Below are 13,033 nucleotides of genomic sequence, written 5' to 3' on the forward strand. Positions count from 1 at the left end.
ATTGACAGCAACGAGAGGGAGCCGATGACTGGAGGGGAAGGGATCACTTACAATGTTTTTTGATTGAGTCTTCTGTGTTGTAGTTATCCGATGAGCTTAATGAGCATAATAGGCGAAACAAAGAGGCGCTCGCATCAGCGTCGGCGTCGGGATCGTGACTGAAGTGAAATAAACAAATTCATTTTGAGATTAAGAGTCTTCTGATGGCAAAGTGTTTTTGTGGTAAATATTTGTTTATATGAACTTATGCAATCGCCTGCACAGTGGTTGATGAATTATTTAATTGCAAAAACCTAAAAAACTTTCGATTTCTCTACAATTTCCTCGATCATTGTCAATTTAAAAGCAATAAAATGTCAATTGACAGCATAATTTTCACAACTTTAATTCTGACGCTGGCAATTGCAAAATTGTTGAAAATAGTTTGTAGCCCAACAGACAGACGATACGCCAATGTGGATTGTCTGTCAAAGGCGAAATGTAAGCCACATAAAAAAGTTATAAGCACATACAATAATAGTCAAGATTAAGTTACACAAACAAAAGGGAAGAAATGCAACCACTGTACTGCAGCCAAGAAGAGACGTGTTTTTTTTACAATTTGCTTTTTAACCCATATCCAGGCGGCGGCGTCGACGCCAGCGGCATTGTCATTTGCTCGTCTAATGCGCGTCTGCCGCTAGCCAAAGCTCACGCTCACGCGCCTCTCGCTAGACTCGTTGTTGTTGCTGTTGCTTTTGCTATATCTCTCTCCCACTGTTGCGTGCGTTCAAAATAAATTCTATTTGAAACGAATTAAATAGTGGTATGCATGCATGCATGAGCGTGTGTGTGTGTGCGTGTATGTGTGAGTAGTGTATGCGTGCGCTTGTGTGAGCGTTTTTTCATCTTTCACATTTGAAAGCACAGAAAATAGCAAACATGAAACATGTTGTTCAGTTTGCTTGTTGCTCTGCACGCGTGCGGTTCGCATTTGGCTTTTCGCTCTCCCTATCTCTTTCTCTCGCTTTCTGTCTGCTCATTCTTCTAGCGAGTCGGGCGAGCATATTCAGTAAAATCTACAAAAGGTAGAATATTACATTTGTACATATAAATTCTGAAATGCGGTTGCTATTTTAAACAGCTGTGCAAAGTTGGTGGCATACGCGTCGTATACGTACTCTCCCACATTACAATTTAGCATATAAAATGTACAGTGTGATTGTGCCTAAGCCTAAATAGAAATTTAAAATTTCACCAAGGGTTACCAAATTTTATATAAATTGAAAAAGTTGAAGTATTAAAGAAGCAAAATTAAATTTCTTACAAAAAATATAAAGAGCAAATGAAATCTGTAAAAAAATCTAAAAGCTATAAAGAAAATGGAATATAGTTGATGAAGTTAAATTAAATATGACAAGATACTTTAAGTGATGATCCCAGTCGTAATTGTGATCTTTAGAAGTTACTTTGACAGTATTAATATTATTTGTTAATTCTTTTCAATTTGGTATGAAAAAATTAATTTGATTAGTGTTTCAATATAAAATTGGTATAAACTTAATCTCATATTTAAGCCTATCAAACATTCAGGCTAATAAACTAATTCAGTTTTACATTATCTAATGTTGCTGAAAGTTGGATTCAAATCCATTTATTTATTTATGTATACCTTTTATCCAAACAAAAACTGCAAACACTCTGGATTGTATACAAATCTGAATTCATAAAAGAATTTGTAAAATTAAATAAGTAAATATATGTTTATGTTGTATATACATAGATCCTATATATACTTTATTTTGTTTTTGGCACAATGTTTTCTTAGCTTTATGTGCGTGAGTCACCTGTGAGTGTGTTCTTGGTTGTTGGTCGCGGTCGTGGCATTGCAATGAAATTGAAATTGAAATTGAAACGAAATGCAGTGGATCAACAACTAAACAAAACAAAGCATAAAATAAACAGAACATGCAGCCTCTTTAATACTGTTCCCCTGTTCTACATAAACAGAGAGCGTCATAAATTGTCTGCCTTGTTTTTGGTTTGGCCTATTTGTAGTGCAGGTGTATTGCTCTTGTTATTTTAGTGGAGTAATATGATTATGTTTTTAAATATGTCCAGATTCGTTATCAACAAACTACCGAGTTGTCCTAGCCGAGTACATAGATCTGGTTTGGATTATAACAATGTAATGTTAGCGCAATTACTGTTCTCTTCATATATATAAATATAGTATCATAATTTACTACAGCATAGAAAATTGTTTTATAATAAAGTTCAATCTTTCATACGAGCAATTAAAAAAATTATTAATATATGCAGACTAGCAAGAGCTAATCCAATGCTGTGGGAAAGAGTATTTGATCTTTGGCTTACCAATTGCAAGTTGTAATTCTTGTTTTTGTTTTGTTTTACTTGCTATGTTTTATTTGTAATGTATATTTTTCTTAACAACTAACCACAGTGGACTTTAAAGGGCAGGCAACTAGCCAGCTCTCAGTTCCTAGTTCCTAGTTGGCGGTTGGCAGTTTGCAGTTGGCAGTATGAGATGCAATATGAGAGCATTTATCAAGGCAATTGTGTATATTATTGTTAAGCTGGCAACTGTTTAGCATGTGCTCGAGGATATGCTTACATATAAGAGTTATATAAAATCATATACATATCGTATAAATGTATTTAGCTCTTGCTTTTCGTCTTGGCTTGGCTGCCAAAGTCAAGCACATAATTGTTAGGCGGGGGCGATGAGACAAAAACAAATGTTGGGGCTTTCACATTTAAGTACTTATGAAGTGAGCGCCCACAATTTTTTTTATTTATAATTAATAGCTATTTTCACTATGGCATTTTGCCTTCAATGCAATTGCTGGAATTGTTGTCGTTTGTGGGCAGCATTTGCTGTGAGGCGTGCCAATTGTGTAACAACAAGGGCAACCACAATAATGGCAAAAATATGACTATGTTACAACGCCCAGGCAATCAATTCAAACTAATTTGAAATGCAAAACACGCATGGAATTATCTGATCCATTCTACGATTGAGCTTATCAAATTGTCAAATATTGCAAAAATTAAATACAAAATAATTTGATTGTCGATTTGTTCAGTTTGAAATGCATAGCACGCAGTATTTGAATTGAATTTGATGAGCATCAATAGTCATTAATCGCCATCAATCACTATCAATCAACTTGCTTGCCGTTTCTGATTGGCAGGCCGATCGGCAGCCGATCGTTGCGCTACCCTTTGAGCTGCTTTATATGGCACATGGAACTTGCCTATTTCAGTTCCAAATGAATGAATTAAAAGCAAAAATATAACATATGTAAACATAGAGACATAGAGCTTGATTCATTTCCAGCATGAGTAGCAAGTTATTTTTATTTTTGTCTTTACGCATGATCAATTTGGAAAAACAATTAAAAGTTTCGTCAAAACTACCAAAACTAGAACTAAACAGAAAAGAAAAAACCAAAAAGAAACACAACTAGTAGCCAAATTTTCGGTTTTCCAAAAATGTAAAATGATACGCACCACACACCGAAGAGAAGGCATTCCAACATATCGAAAAAGAACGGAAGTTATAAATACAAAAATGGTCTGATATCATAGTTATTTTTGCATATATGTATAATACACGTTCGACTACTCATATGCATAGCTGAATGAGTTATAGCCGCCGTTGAGGGAATTGTTAGAAGTTGCAATGTCCAACGACTCGCATATCAATTAGTAGAAAGCGCCAGAGCCAACACCCAGATGGCTAGCAATAAGTGACATTGTAGTGTAGTGCGCCACGCCCACCACAACTTAAACGAAGAAACTAGAACGAGGAGAAAAAGCCAAGTAATTAAATGAAAGTGAAAAGAGAGCATACACAGGCACACACACACATACACTTTCCGGTCATTAACCGGAAAAGTGCAGCGCACTGACAAATGGCCATTAAAGATGGCAAGCTTCCACTGCATTCCATTTCCTTAGACCATAGTTCATGCTCATTAATTGCAACCATTTGATTTGTTTACACCAAAAAAAAAGCGAAAGAACACTATTAATTTTTGCTGGCCAAAAACAAACAATTCTCGAGCGTCGGAGCACAAGTTTTATGCTTTGGAGAATCTTAAGTGCAAATACAAACAACAATGACGACAGCCAAATGGAATTGGATTTGGATTCGGATCTGCCGCTTGGCACTGAGCATCTTGCTGGGTAAGTACTTGTACTATTTTATGGTCTTTACATTATTTTATGTTTTTTCGTTTTGCACATGGCTCTGACTATGACTATTTAAACTTGAAAATTCGTAATGCCAGCGGCGACCTTCGACGTGCAAAAGAAAAATTTCATGATTTTAGAACTACAGATGGTTCGTCAATTGAGGCATAATTTCTAAATTTAAACATCCAAAACGAATCCAACCCATGAACATAACTGAGTTCATATATACATCATATATATATTCCACATAATTCTCTTCAATCGCAAAAACTAATTCGGTACATATGAATATGCGACTATTAACAAGAAAATTAAATTCAAATATTTCCACTTAAACAAAATGTAAAAAGTCCTAAAATTGTGAAATCACGATGAAACATAAATACACTTTCTTTGGTGTTTCTTTAGAAACATAAAAAATGTTCATTTATTATATAAGATGCATTTATTTATTTGAGAAATTTCAAACAATTGCTAATATTTTAATAGAACGACGATTAAGAGACGTTTGACTCGCCAATTGAACTCAGCTAGAAATAACAAGCTAACACGTTCAGGCATAGTGAAAACATAATCACCAAGTTCCTAGACCTCACGAACAAAAGTTTAATAATAGAAATTGAGGTCCAGTCTGTCTGTGGGAGGGACCATAAATCAATCCATTATACATGCGCTACATACATATAAGTATGATATGGACTAGGCACAATTCATGAAGAACTGTTCAGTTGCTTTGACAAATCGCACGTCAGCGTTTGGACAATATTTTGGCAATGGAATGGCCGTCATTCACTTGTCACAGCGGAAGTCTCGCTGGGCAATTGTTGGGGCCCACACGGCGAGCACTTCATATTACGCATACGCAGCGTGGCCGCTAGGTGACTCAACTGGACGAAGCGCATATATGTTGTGTTGAAAGCGAAATTGAAATTGCAATTAATTTAAGTATATGTATATTTAACGCTGTATTAAAACCATTACGCAGTCCTCGACATTTCACTCTCGTCCAAAAATAAACATACGCCGACTCGGCCATGCGAATTTTTAGCGAGCGTGGGAAATTTGTTTGGATCGTAAAAAAATATATATAAATAAAATATTGTGACGCACTTGTTGCTATTCTTAGGCATTTACAGTTGGTCTAGTGGGGCACTTAAGAGATATGCAAACATATTTCAAACAAATGGCAATAATTTTAACGGTATTTATTTACATTCCTTTAACGTATTTAACAATGTTTTTATTGCTTTTTTGATAGTTTTGTGCGCCGCTACTGCAGAGGCACCCGTCGGCTATCGGCGTGAGATTTGTGAACATCGCAAGGGCAGGCCGGTGTGTATGAACCGATAGCTAGATCATATGTCTGTCAATATTAACGAGCTTCACCTTTTATTTGCAGATGCAGCCCACCAATGTGTATCGGAGTCGTTTGCTGGCTATGCGGGAGCAAATGTTGATACGCGCCACGCTTGAAGGGCCAGAGATCTATGGCTATATATTGCCCTCCACAGATGAGCATCTGAATCAGGAGGTGGCGACCCGTGATCAGCGTCTGCATTATCTCAGCGGGTATACGGGCAATCGAGCCGTTGCCGCCGTTACGCAGGGTGGCGCCGCCATTTGGCTAGAAAATCGGTTTGTACAGCAGGCTGACGGGGAGCTGGACTGCGATTGGCAGATTTATCTAGCTAGCGGCAATGTCAGCATTGCCAACTGGCTAAGCAGCCAGTTGCGCATGAATAAACGCATTGGCGCCGATCCACAGCTGGTGCCGCATCATCTATGGATGAGTTGGGAACGAGAGCTGGCTGACAAGTTTTTGAAGCTGATCAAAATCAATAGCAATCTGGTGGATATGATTTGGGACTCCGAGCGTCCAGAGACACCCAAGCATCATGTGATTCAAGTGCAGGCACGTGACTTTGCTGGCGAGAAGTGGGAGGATAAAGTGAACGAGCTGCGTCGACGTCTGGCCCATCTGAACTGCGATGCTATGATCGTTACCTCGCTGACGGAAATCGCGTATTTATTTAACATTCGGGGCACAGATATTCCCTTTACACCTGTAGTGAAGGTATGCCTTGACAACTAGATATCATCTACCCAGGAGTACCTAACATTTGTTTCTCTTTAGTCATTTGCTATTATCAGCCAGAAGGATATTTTCTTCTATGTTGATCATGGAAAGATCAGTCTTGGCATTGATCTGCATCTGCGCACCGATTGCTACAACGACAACTGTGTCAGGTAGGTTACATAATGAAAAATCAATAAAGGCCTTTAAGTACGCTAGGCAGAATACGTTTTAAACTAAAGCTGTCCTTCTTCTCTGCAGGATTAAGGAGTACAAACAAATATGGAGCGATATACGAACTTATGTACAAATCTGGAAGCGTGTTCTTGTGCCAGCACCTTGTGTTCAAGAGCCGGGTGCATCGGAGGCCATCTACTCGGCTGTGCCAGCTAACATTGTGGTGGAGCATATTTCGCCAATAATTTTTATGCGTGCGCAGAAGAACTCTGAGGAACAGGAAGGCATGCGCATGGCACATATCCGCGATGGCGCTGCTATTTGCGAGGCAATGAGTAACTTAGAAGCCCGATTTGATATGGAACAGTGGACTGAGGAGAAGATTAAGTACGAAGTTGAACTGTGGTTGCTCTCGCAGACGCATGCCAAGGGCCTTTCGTTGCGCACCGTGATCGCTTACGGCGAGCATTCAGCCCTGCCCTACTATATATCCAACAACCTGACAGACATTGAAGTCTCCGATCAGAGTCTGCTGGTCATCGAATCCGGTGTTCAGTACTTGGAGGGCACAACGGATGTGTCAAGGACCTTTATTTTCGGCGAGCCTACGCGCGATATGAAGAGAGCTTATACGGCTGTGCTGGCGGGTATTCTTCACATATCAGATCTAATATTTCCCGCGTCGGTGAAGCCATCCGGTCTAGACAGCGTTGTGCGCGCCAAGGTGTGGCATGAGATGACCGACTATCCACAGGCAACTGGTCATGGAATTGGGGCCTACGGTTCAGTCGAAGAGCGTAAGTGTGAAGTTCGTCCACTTTTTGTCTCTAATTTGACTATTTCATATATTCGGCTTCTATAGCTCCTATCTCCGTGGCCTACGGACAGAATAGCAGTTTCCATTTCAAGCAAGGCTACTTTTTCTCCAGTGGTAAGTAGCAGGCATGCAGTAGACTTGGAGGTCTTCATAAAATATCATTTATTCATTTAGAGTCTGGCTACTATAAGCGCGATGATTATGGCGTCCGCATCAAGAATGTTCTAGAGGTGTTGGACACGGGCAAAACGACGACCAGCGCCGAACACTTTTTAGCATTCCAATCTGTCACCCTGGTGCCCTACGAGCCGAAGCTTATCGATGGCTCCATGTTGAGCTCGGACGAGAAGCGTATGCTTAATAGATACAATGCCAAAATACGCAAATATATTGGCGGCGAACTTAAAAGACTTGGCAACATGAAGGCCTTCTACTGGATGATGAACAAGACGCGACATATACGAGAGTACTTGACCGAGGATGAGTACTTGGCAGCAATGGGCGGTGGCTGCCACAGCCACAACCATGCCCATCTTCCGTTGCTGGCACTGACGGTGGTTCTGATGATCCTGTTGGCATTCATTCACTCAAAGTGGCATCTATAGATGCGATCTAGATAGCAGTGTGTGTGTGGGCGTGTGTGTGCTTGTGTATGTATTCGGGTGTAATTATATAGATTTAGTTAGCTATGCCAATTGAAGAGAGAATCTGGGACTAACAATAAGGAAATACTAATATTAACTGTTAGAATATATTTAAGTTGCTTGGCTTGATCCTCAAATTCCATGCGCATCAGGCAGTCAATCGCTATGAACTTAACATACTTAAACCAAAAGATCGAAATACTTAACTAAAATAATTTCGCGAAAATATTAGTTGAACTTTTTTATATTATAATAAAATTGAAAAATTTCTATCTTAGCTTAGAAATAATGCTGTATATTTTCTAAATGTGATTAAACGTAAAATGTATGGAAAACTTGCGAAAATTGTGTACTTAATGTTTTCAAACTATGAAAATGACAAATAAAAAACATATTCAAGAAAAGTATATGAAGTTTTAAGATATATTTGTATGTGCATATATCAAACGGACTAAAGCAAAGCAAAGTATTTCAAATATTCCTAATCCTTAAGTCTTACAGGGGATGTGACTGCTTACCTTTAACTAGCTTTAATTAATTTCTTGGTCTCAGTCTCAGTTCGCTTCTACTAACTTATGATACTTTCAGTTATCAAAAGAGAATTTATGTATATGTTATCCAACTCAACTTCACCAGATGCCCATAGCTTACACTATGGTTAGATGATTGTGCTACGCTACGTATATGCTGTGCTGAGGCAATCTCACCACAGCCAATCAGTCTGATAAGCCTAGCCATAAGTGGGTCCCAAAGTTTTGTAGACTTTGCCAATTGTTCAGTTATTAACGTGATTCCGACTCGATACATTGTGTTCTAAAAATCGTGGAAAATTAATACAAGAAACGTCTACATCAGTGATAAGATTCAAACAATAACAAAGAGCTTTCTAAAAGATGTCAATTAACTGACTGCGACACTGATTGAAAACAAAGAAATCATGTTAAAAATAATAAACTTTTTATGTCTTTCTACACTCGTACTTATACCATTAGAGGCGAAGAATGTGCAAGTCGATGAGTTAACCAAGGGCTGGACCTTGAGGGACGGAGACTCCAGTAAGTATTTATAAATTTACCTTAATCAGTGTTATTTCTCGACTGCATGACTGCGCTGAGTAATACCAAATTGATTTGATTCAGTGTCAAATATTGAATTTCGCATAGTCCCCGGCCTCCCCAGAAATACACAAACGGTTGTATATCTGCGATAAGATAAAGTATCTGACGTCGACTTCGATTTGTAGCTATCAACGCTTGTGGCTATTAATTGGTTGTAAAATTTATGAAATGCAACTTCAGTGATTTGGGAATGTTTAATAACATATTTTTATTGTATTTTCAGCGATGCAATTCAGTGTGGCAAAAATACCTTCCGGCGTTTATACAGCTGTTAAGGATAAATACGGAGATCTGCTTGCACCGGACAACGATGTTAAGCTTCGTTGGATTGCGAACAAGACTTGGATCTACAGCAGAAAATTTGAAACGGGTTTGCACATCTTTTCAAATTTTTTATATTCCCAATTTTCTCTACATAAAGAATTCTTTAGCCAATGAATTAGGTCAAGACAGTTTGGTCAATCTGACATTCCATGGCATTGATACAGTGGCCAAGATCTGGTTAAATGGCGAGCTTCTGGGCGAAACAGACAACATGTTCATCCGTTACTCCTATTCCGTGGGTCATTTACTGAACTTTAGTCCCAATCAAAATAATCTAGAGATCGAGATACTCTCTCCGCTGGTGGAGGCAAATGCACGTGTCCAGGAACTGGAGCAAAAGGGCAATAGTGCTCCACCCAGCTGTCCGGAATCTCGTGGTGATGTTGAATGCCATCGTAACATGTTGCGCAAGATGCAAATGAGTTTTGGTGGCGCGTGGAATCCTGCAGCCCTGTCATCCGGCATCTGGAAACCGGTTACCATTGAGTACTATACAGTCGCAATATTACGAGATGTGGATGTGGCCATCAAACGCACCGATACCCACTGGATAATGGACTGTCGTGCTATTCTAAATACGCCTGATTCCGAAAAATTCTATGTGCAACTTTTCGTGTATGCCAGGTAAGCATAGATTAAGTGAATATATTACCTATACCGACCTGGACCTGGCTACATGTATAACAGCTAGAAATTTGAAGATCAATTTAACTTAATTTGAAGAATTTTTCTCGCAGTCATATATATATATATATATATAATATATTTGTTATACGTATCTCTAGCCAGCTATTGGATGAACCATTTATCATAGAAGAGAAGCAGCTAAGCTATGCTTCACCCACTCTGGAGTTTCAGATTCATATACCAAAAGTACGTACTATTTGCCCTAGACATGCCTTATTTTATCACTAATAATGGTTAGGAGAAAGTCAAGCTCTGGTGGCCGAATGGCTATGGCACACAGCAGCTCTATCCAGTAATGTTCAGCATAAAAACCTATCGCAGCAGTGGGGAGCCCAGGCTAAGCTCACGAACTGATTCGCAAAAGCTGCTGCATATTGGATTTCGTACCATCGAGTTGGTGGAGGATAAAGATGGTGGGGAAATAAGTGAAGGCATGGCATTTCAATATGTTACTAAATACATTTGTGTTATTTCAGCAAGGGGACGAACCTTTTATTTCCGCGTTAACGGTCATCCCATCTTTATGAAGGGTGTGAACTATGTGCCGGCGCAGACGTTACCTGAGTTATCGGCCGAAACGGAAACATGTAAGAGATTGACATCCATCTAAATAAATGGTATTCTCTAATAAATCTGTATATTAACAGTGAAACACCTTTTGAATTCGGCCCATGATGCAAATATGAATATGATTCGAGTCTGGGGCGGTGGCCTCTATGAGTCGGACAGCTTCTACAGCCTGGCTGATACCTATGGGCTATTGGTATGGCAGGACATGACCTTTACAAAGGCAACCTATCCCATCGATGGTGAACTCATGGCTTCTATGCGTCAAGAGACAGTGCAAAACGCCCAACGACTCGCCTACCATGCTAGCCTAGCCCTGATTGTGACCAACAATGAGATCGAATTATATTTGGTGAAAAATCGATCGGACTTTGGCGCGGAAGCGAAGCGACTGGAGGACGAATACAAGCTGCTCTTCGTGGGAAATTTGTGTGCTGAACTAGACATTATCTCCCGGAACGATTTTAATCCGCGACCAGGTCCCATGATTTCCACGCCTTCGCTGGGCATAATAGAGCCTGGCAAAGAACTAGCCAAGGATCCGCAGAGTCCAGACTATGGCGATGGTAAATATCACCGATTTTATGCTAAATTCAATTAAATATCAAAATTCATTTTATGAATTCAGTTCATATCTATGAGGATGAAAGAGATGCGCTCGCGCAGAATATTTATCCACAGGCTCGCTTCGTCACTGAATTCGGTTATGCGAGTCTGCCGATGCGCTCATCCTGGCAACGCGTCCTTGGCGAGGATAAGAGTGATGCAAGCCTGGCGGCTTTAATACGCCAGCGTCAGCATGATCCCAAAGGCTTTATACCGCTATTGCAGCAAATAGCTTACCAGCTTCCATTTACACTGCAAAACTGGGAGGACAACATCGACGAATTTATCTACTTTAGTCAGGTGTCACAGGCCCTTACCACCAAGTTGGCAATAGATGTGTTTCGGAGCAGGCGTGGCGATTATCAGACAATGGGAGCTCTTATCTGGCAATTGAACGATGTTTGGTTGGCGCCCACCTGGTCATGCATTGATTTCTTTGGCAACTACAAGATGGTCTACTACTGGGCCAAAGATTTCCTGGCGGCCACCAATATCATTGCACTATATAACGATGAACGAGATCAGCTGAATATAACTATTACGCGTGAAGACTACATGGAAAGTCCCGATGTGAAACTGTATAATATTTTCATTAATACATTTCTCTGGAAGGATATATTTTCCAAAAAGGCCATCGCTCGAGCCATTGGTCTGGTAGGAGTCATAAGTACAGTTATACCCATCGATGATTATGAAATTAACTTTGGCTTTTATGCAGCGCTCAAGTTCGATAGATCAGCTGGTCATACCTCTGGAGTCTGTACTATACGAACACCATTCCAAGGAGGAAATTTTCTTGGAAATTCTATTAAAGGATGAGGAGGATCGGGTAGTGGCAAAGAACTTTTTCTACCCGGTACCCATTAAGGATATTATTGGCATAAAAGATCCGAAACTGAATGTAAGTATTTAGACATAAGTGTTGGATTCTCTTTTAAGTATCTTTTTTAAATAGATCGATGTTATCGATGTTGAATGCAGCAACACGAACTCGCACTACACAAACAAGTTTACTTTGCGTATTACGATTAAATACCCAGCGCTGTTCGTTTACTTGGAGCTGACTGATCCTGAATATGCAAATCAAATGCACACTTTCTCCATGAATGGGTTTACGCAGACGGTGCCGCTGCAAAATATCTACCTGGAGATAAAAAATGATTTGTCTTGCATAACACTCAATTCTGAGCACATCAGTGTAAAGACTATGAATCAATATATGCTTTGAGTATTATATTGCCTAAAATATATATTTAAATAATACACTTTAAAATAAACATATTACTCAGGCAATATTAGAAAATGATTTTGAACTCTTATTCATGAATTTGATCCAAAATGCAATGCCTAAATTTACCCCAAGAAGCTTCTCAATCTTTGTGCTCAAATCCCAATCTATAGATAGCGATGATTCTGAATATAAAATGTGTAGCGATTGTATTTTGGGACACAACAAACCAAGATATAGGTTATCTAATATTGCAATTATTATTTAATCCAATTATACATTGAAATGGGAATTTAGGCTTTAATGTTGAAGTTCATAAATCATATATAAATAAATTTAACTTAAATACTAATAAAATTAGATAGAGTTAGTTTTGTCCTCTCACTGTGCTGGATATCTCCTGGTTGAGCATTCGCAACTCTTTCTTTGACTATTAAATGGACTTTTCCAATCGTTAAATATTTTTCTATTGTTATATTTAAATTTAAGATTGACACGCTAAAAATAATAGCTACTAAGGAAAGTGTTTTTTTTTTTTTTTGTAGTAAGCAAATTTGTCTCTGCTTAAACTGAGTTATATATTTTAACTTT

At 38.9% G+C, this 13,033-nt stretch overlaps 2 protein-coding genes across 3 annotated transcripts; both read left to right on the forward strand.

The window, feature by feature from the left end:
• The first annotated feature begins 965 nt into the window (after window positions 1–965).
• LOC111595235 (xaa-Pro aminopeptidase 2) lies at window positions 966–8,095 on the forward strand. 2 transcript variants are annotated; one of them, XM_023308876.2, is made up of 8 exons: window positions 966–1,067; window positions 4,021–4,191; window positions 5,459–5,532; window positions 5,600–6,274; window positions 6,335–6,447; window positions 6,536–7,248; window positions 7,314–7,382; window positions 7,443–8,095. In XM_023308876.2, the coding sequence occupies exons 2-8, from the start codon at window positions 4,125–4,127 to the stop codon at window positions 7,871–7,873; spliced, it is 2,142 nt and encodes a 713-aa protein (XP_023164644.1). In that variant the 5' UTR covers window positions 966–1,067; window positions 4,021–4,124; the 3' UTR covers window positions 7,874–8,095. The 2 variants fall into 2 exon arrangements, with proteins under 2 accessions (XP_023164644.1, XP_023164652.1); XM_023308884.2 differs by lacking the exon at window positions 966–1,067 and having other exon boundaries at window positions 3,603–4,191.
• Window positions 8,096–8,708: 613 nt separating this feature from the next.
• On the forward strand, window positions 8,709–12,691 carry LOC111595371 (beta-mannosidase-like). Its single transcript, XM_023309064.2, has 10 exons — window positions 8,709–8,967; window positions 9,254–9,400; window positions 9,462–9,978; window positions 10,140–10,227; window positions 10,280–10,454; window positions 10,518–10,628; window positions 10,689–11,174; window positions 11,237–11,868; window positions 11,933–12,115; window positions 12,170–12,691. The coding sequence occupies exons 1-10, from the start codon at window positions 8,850–8,852 to the stop codon at window positions 12,440–12,442; spliced, it is 2,730 nt and encodes a 909-aa protein (XP_023164832.2). The 5' UTR covers window positions 8,709–8,849; the 3' UTR covers window positions 12,443–12,691.
• Window positions 12,692–13,033: the final 342 nt, after the last annotated feature.

This window comes from Drosophila hydei, unplaced genomic scaffold (genome assembly GCF_003285905.1).
Source record: "Drosophila hydei strain 15085-1641.00,03,60 unplaced genomic scaffold, DhydRS2 tig00000063-arrow-pilon, whole genome shotgun sequence".
Lineage (NCBI taxonomy): Eukaryota > Metazoa > Arthropoda > Insecta > Diptera > Drosophilidae > Drosophila > Drosophila hydei.

Bases quoted from the DNA above. Each gene is read 5' to 3' on its own strand.
- LOC111595371 (XM_023309064.2), top strand. From the start codon at position 8,850: ATGTTAAAAATAATAAACTTTTTATGTCTTTCTACACTCGTACTTATA. The intron at 8,968-9,253 runs GTAAGTATTTAT...TTGTATTTTCAG, and splicing joins CTTGAGGGACGGAGACTCCA to CGATGCAATTCAGTGTGGCA. The intron at 9,401-9,461 runs GTTTGCACATCT...AGAATTCTTTAG, and splicing joins CAGCAGAAAATTTGAAACGG to CCAATGAATTAGGTCAAGAC.
- LOC111595235 (XM_023308876.2), top strand. From the start codon at position 4,125: ATGACGACAGCCAAATGGAATTGGATTTGGATTCGGATCTGCCGCTTG. The intron at 6,448-6,535 runs GTAGGTTACATA...TCTTCTCTGCAG, and splicing joins TACAACGACAACTGTGTCAG to GATTAAGGAGTACAAACAAA. The intron at 7,383-7,442 runs GTAAGTAGCAGG...TTATTCATTTAG, and splicing joins AGGCTACTTTTTCTCCAGTG to AGTCTGGCTACTATAAGCGC.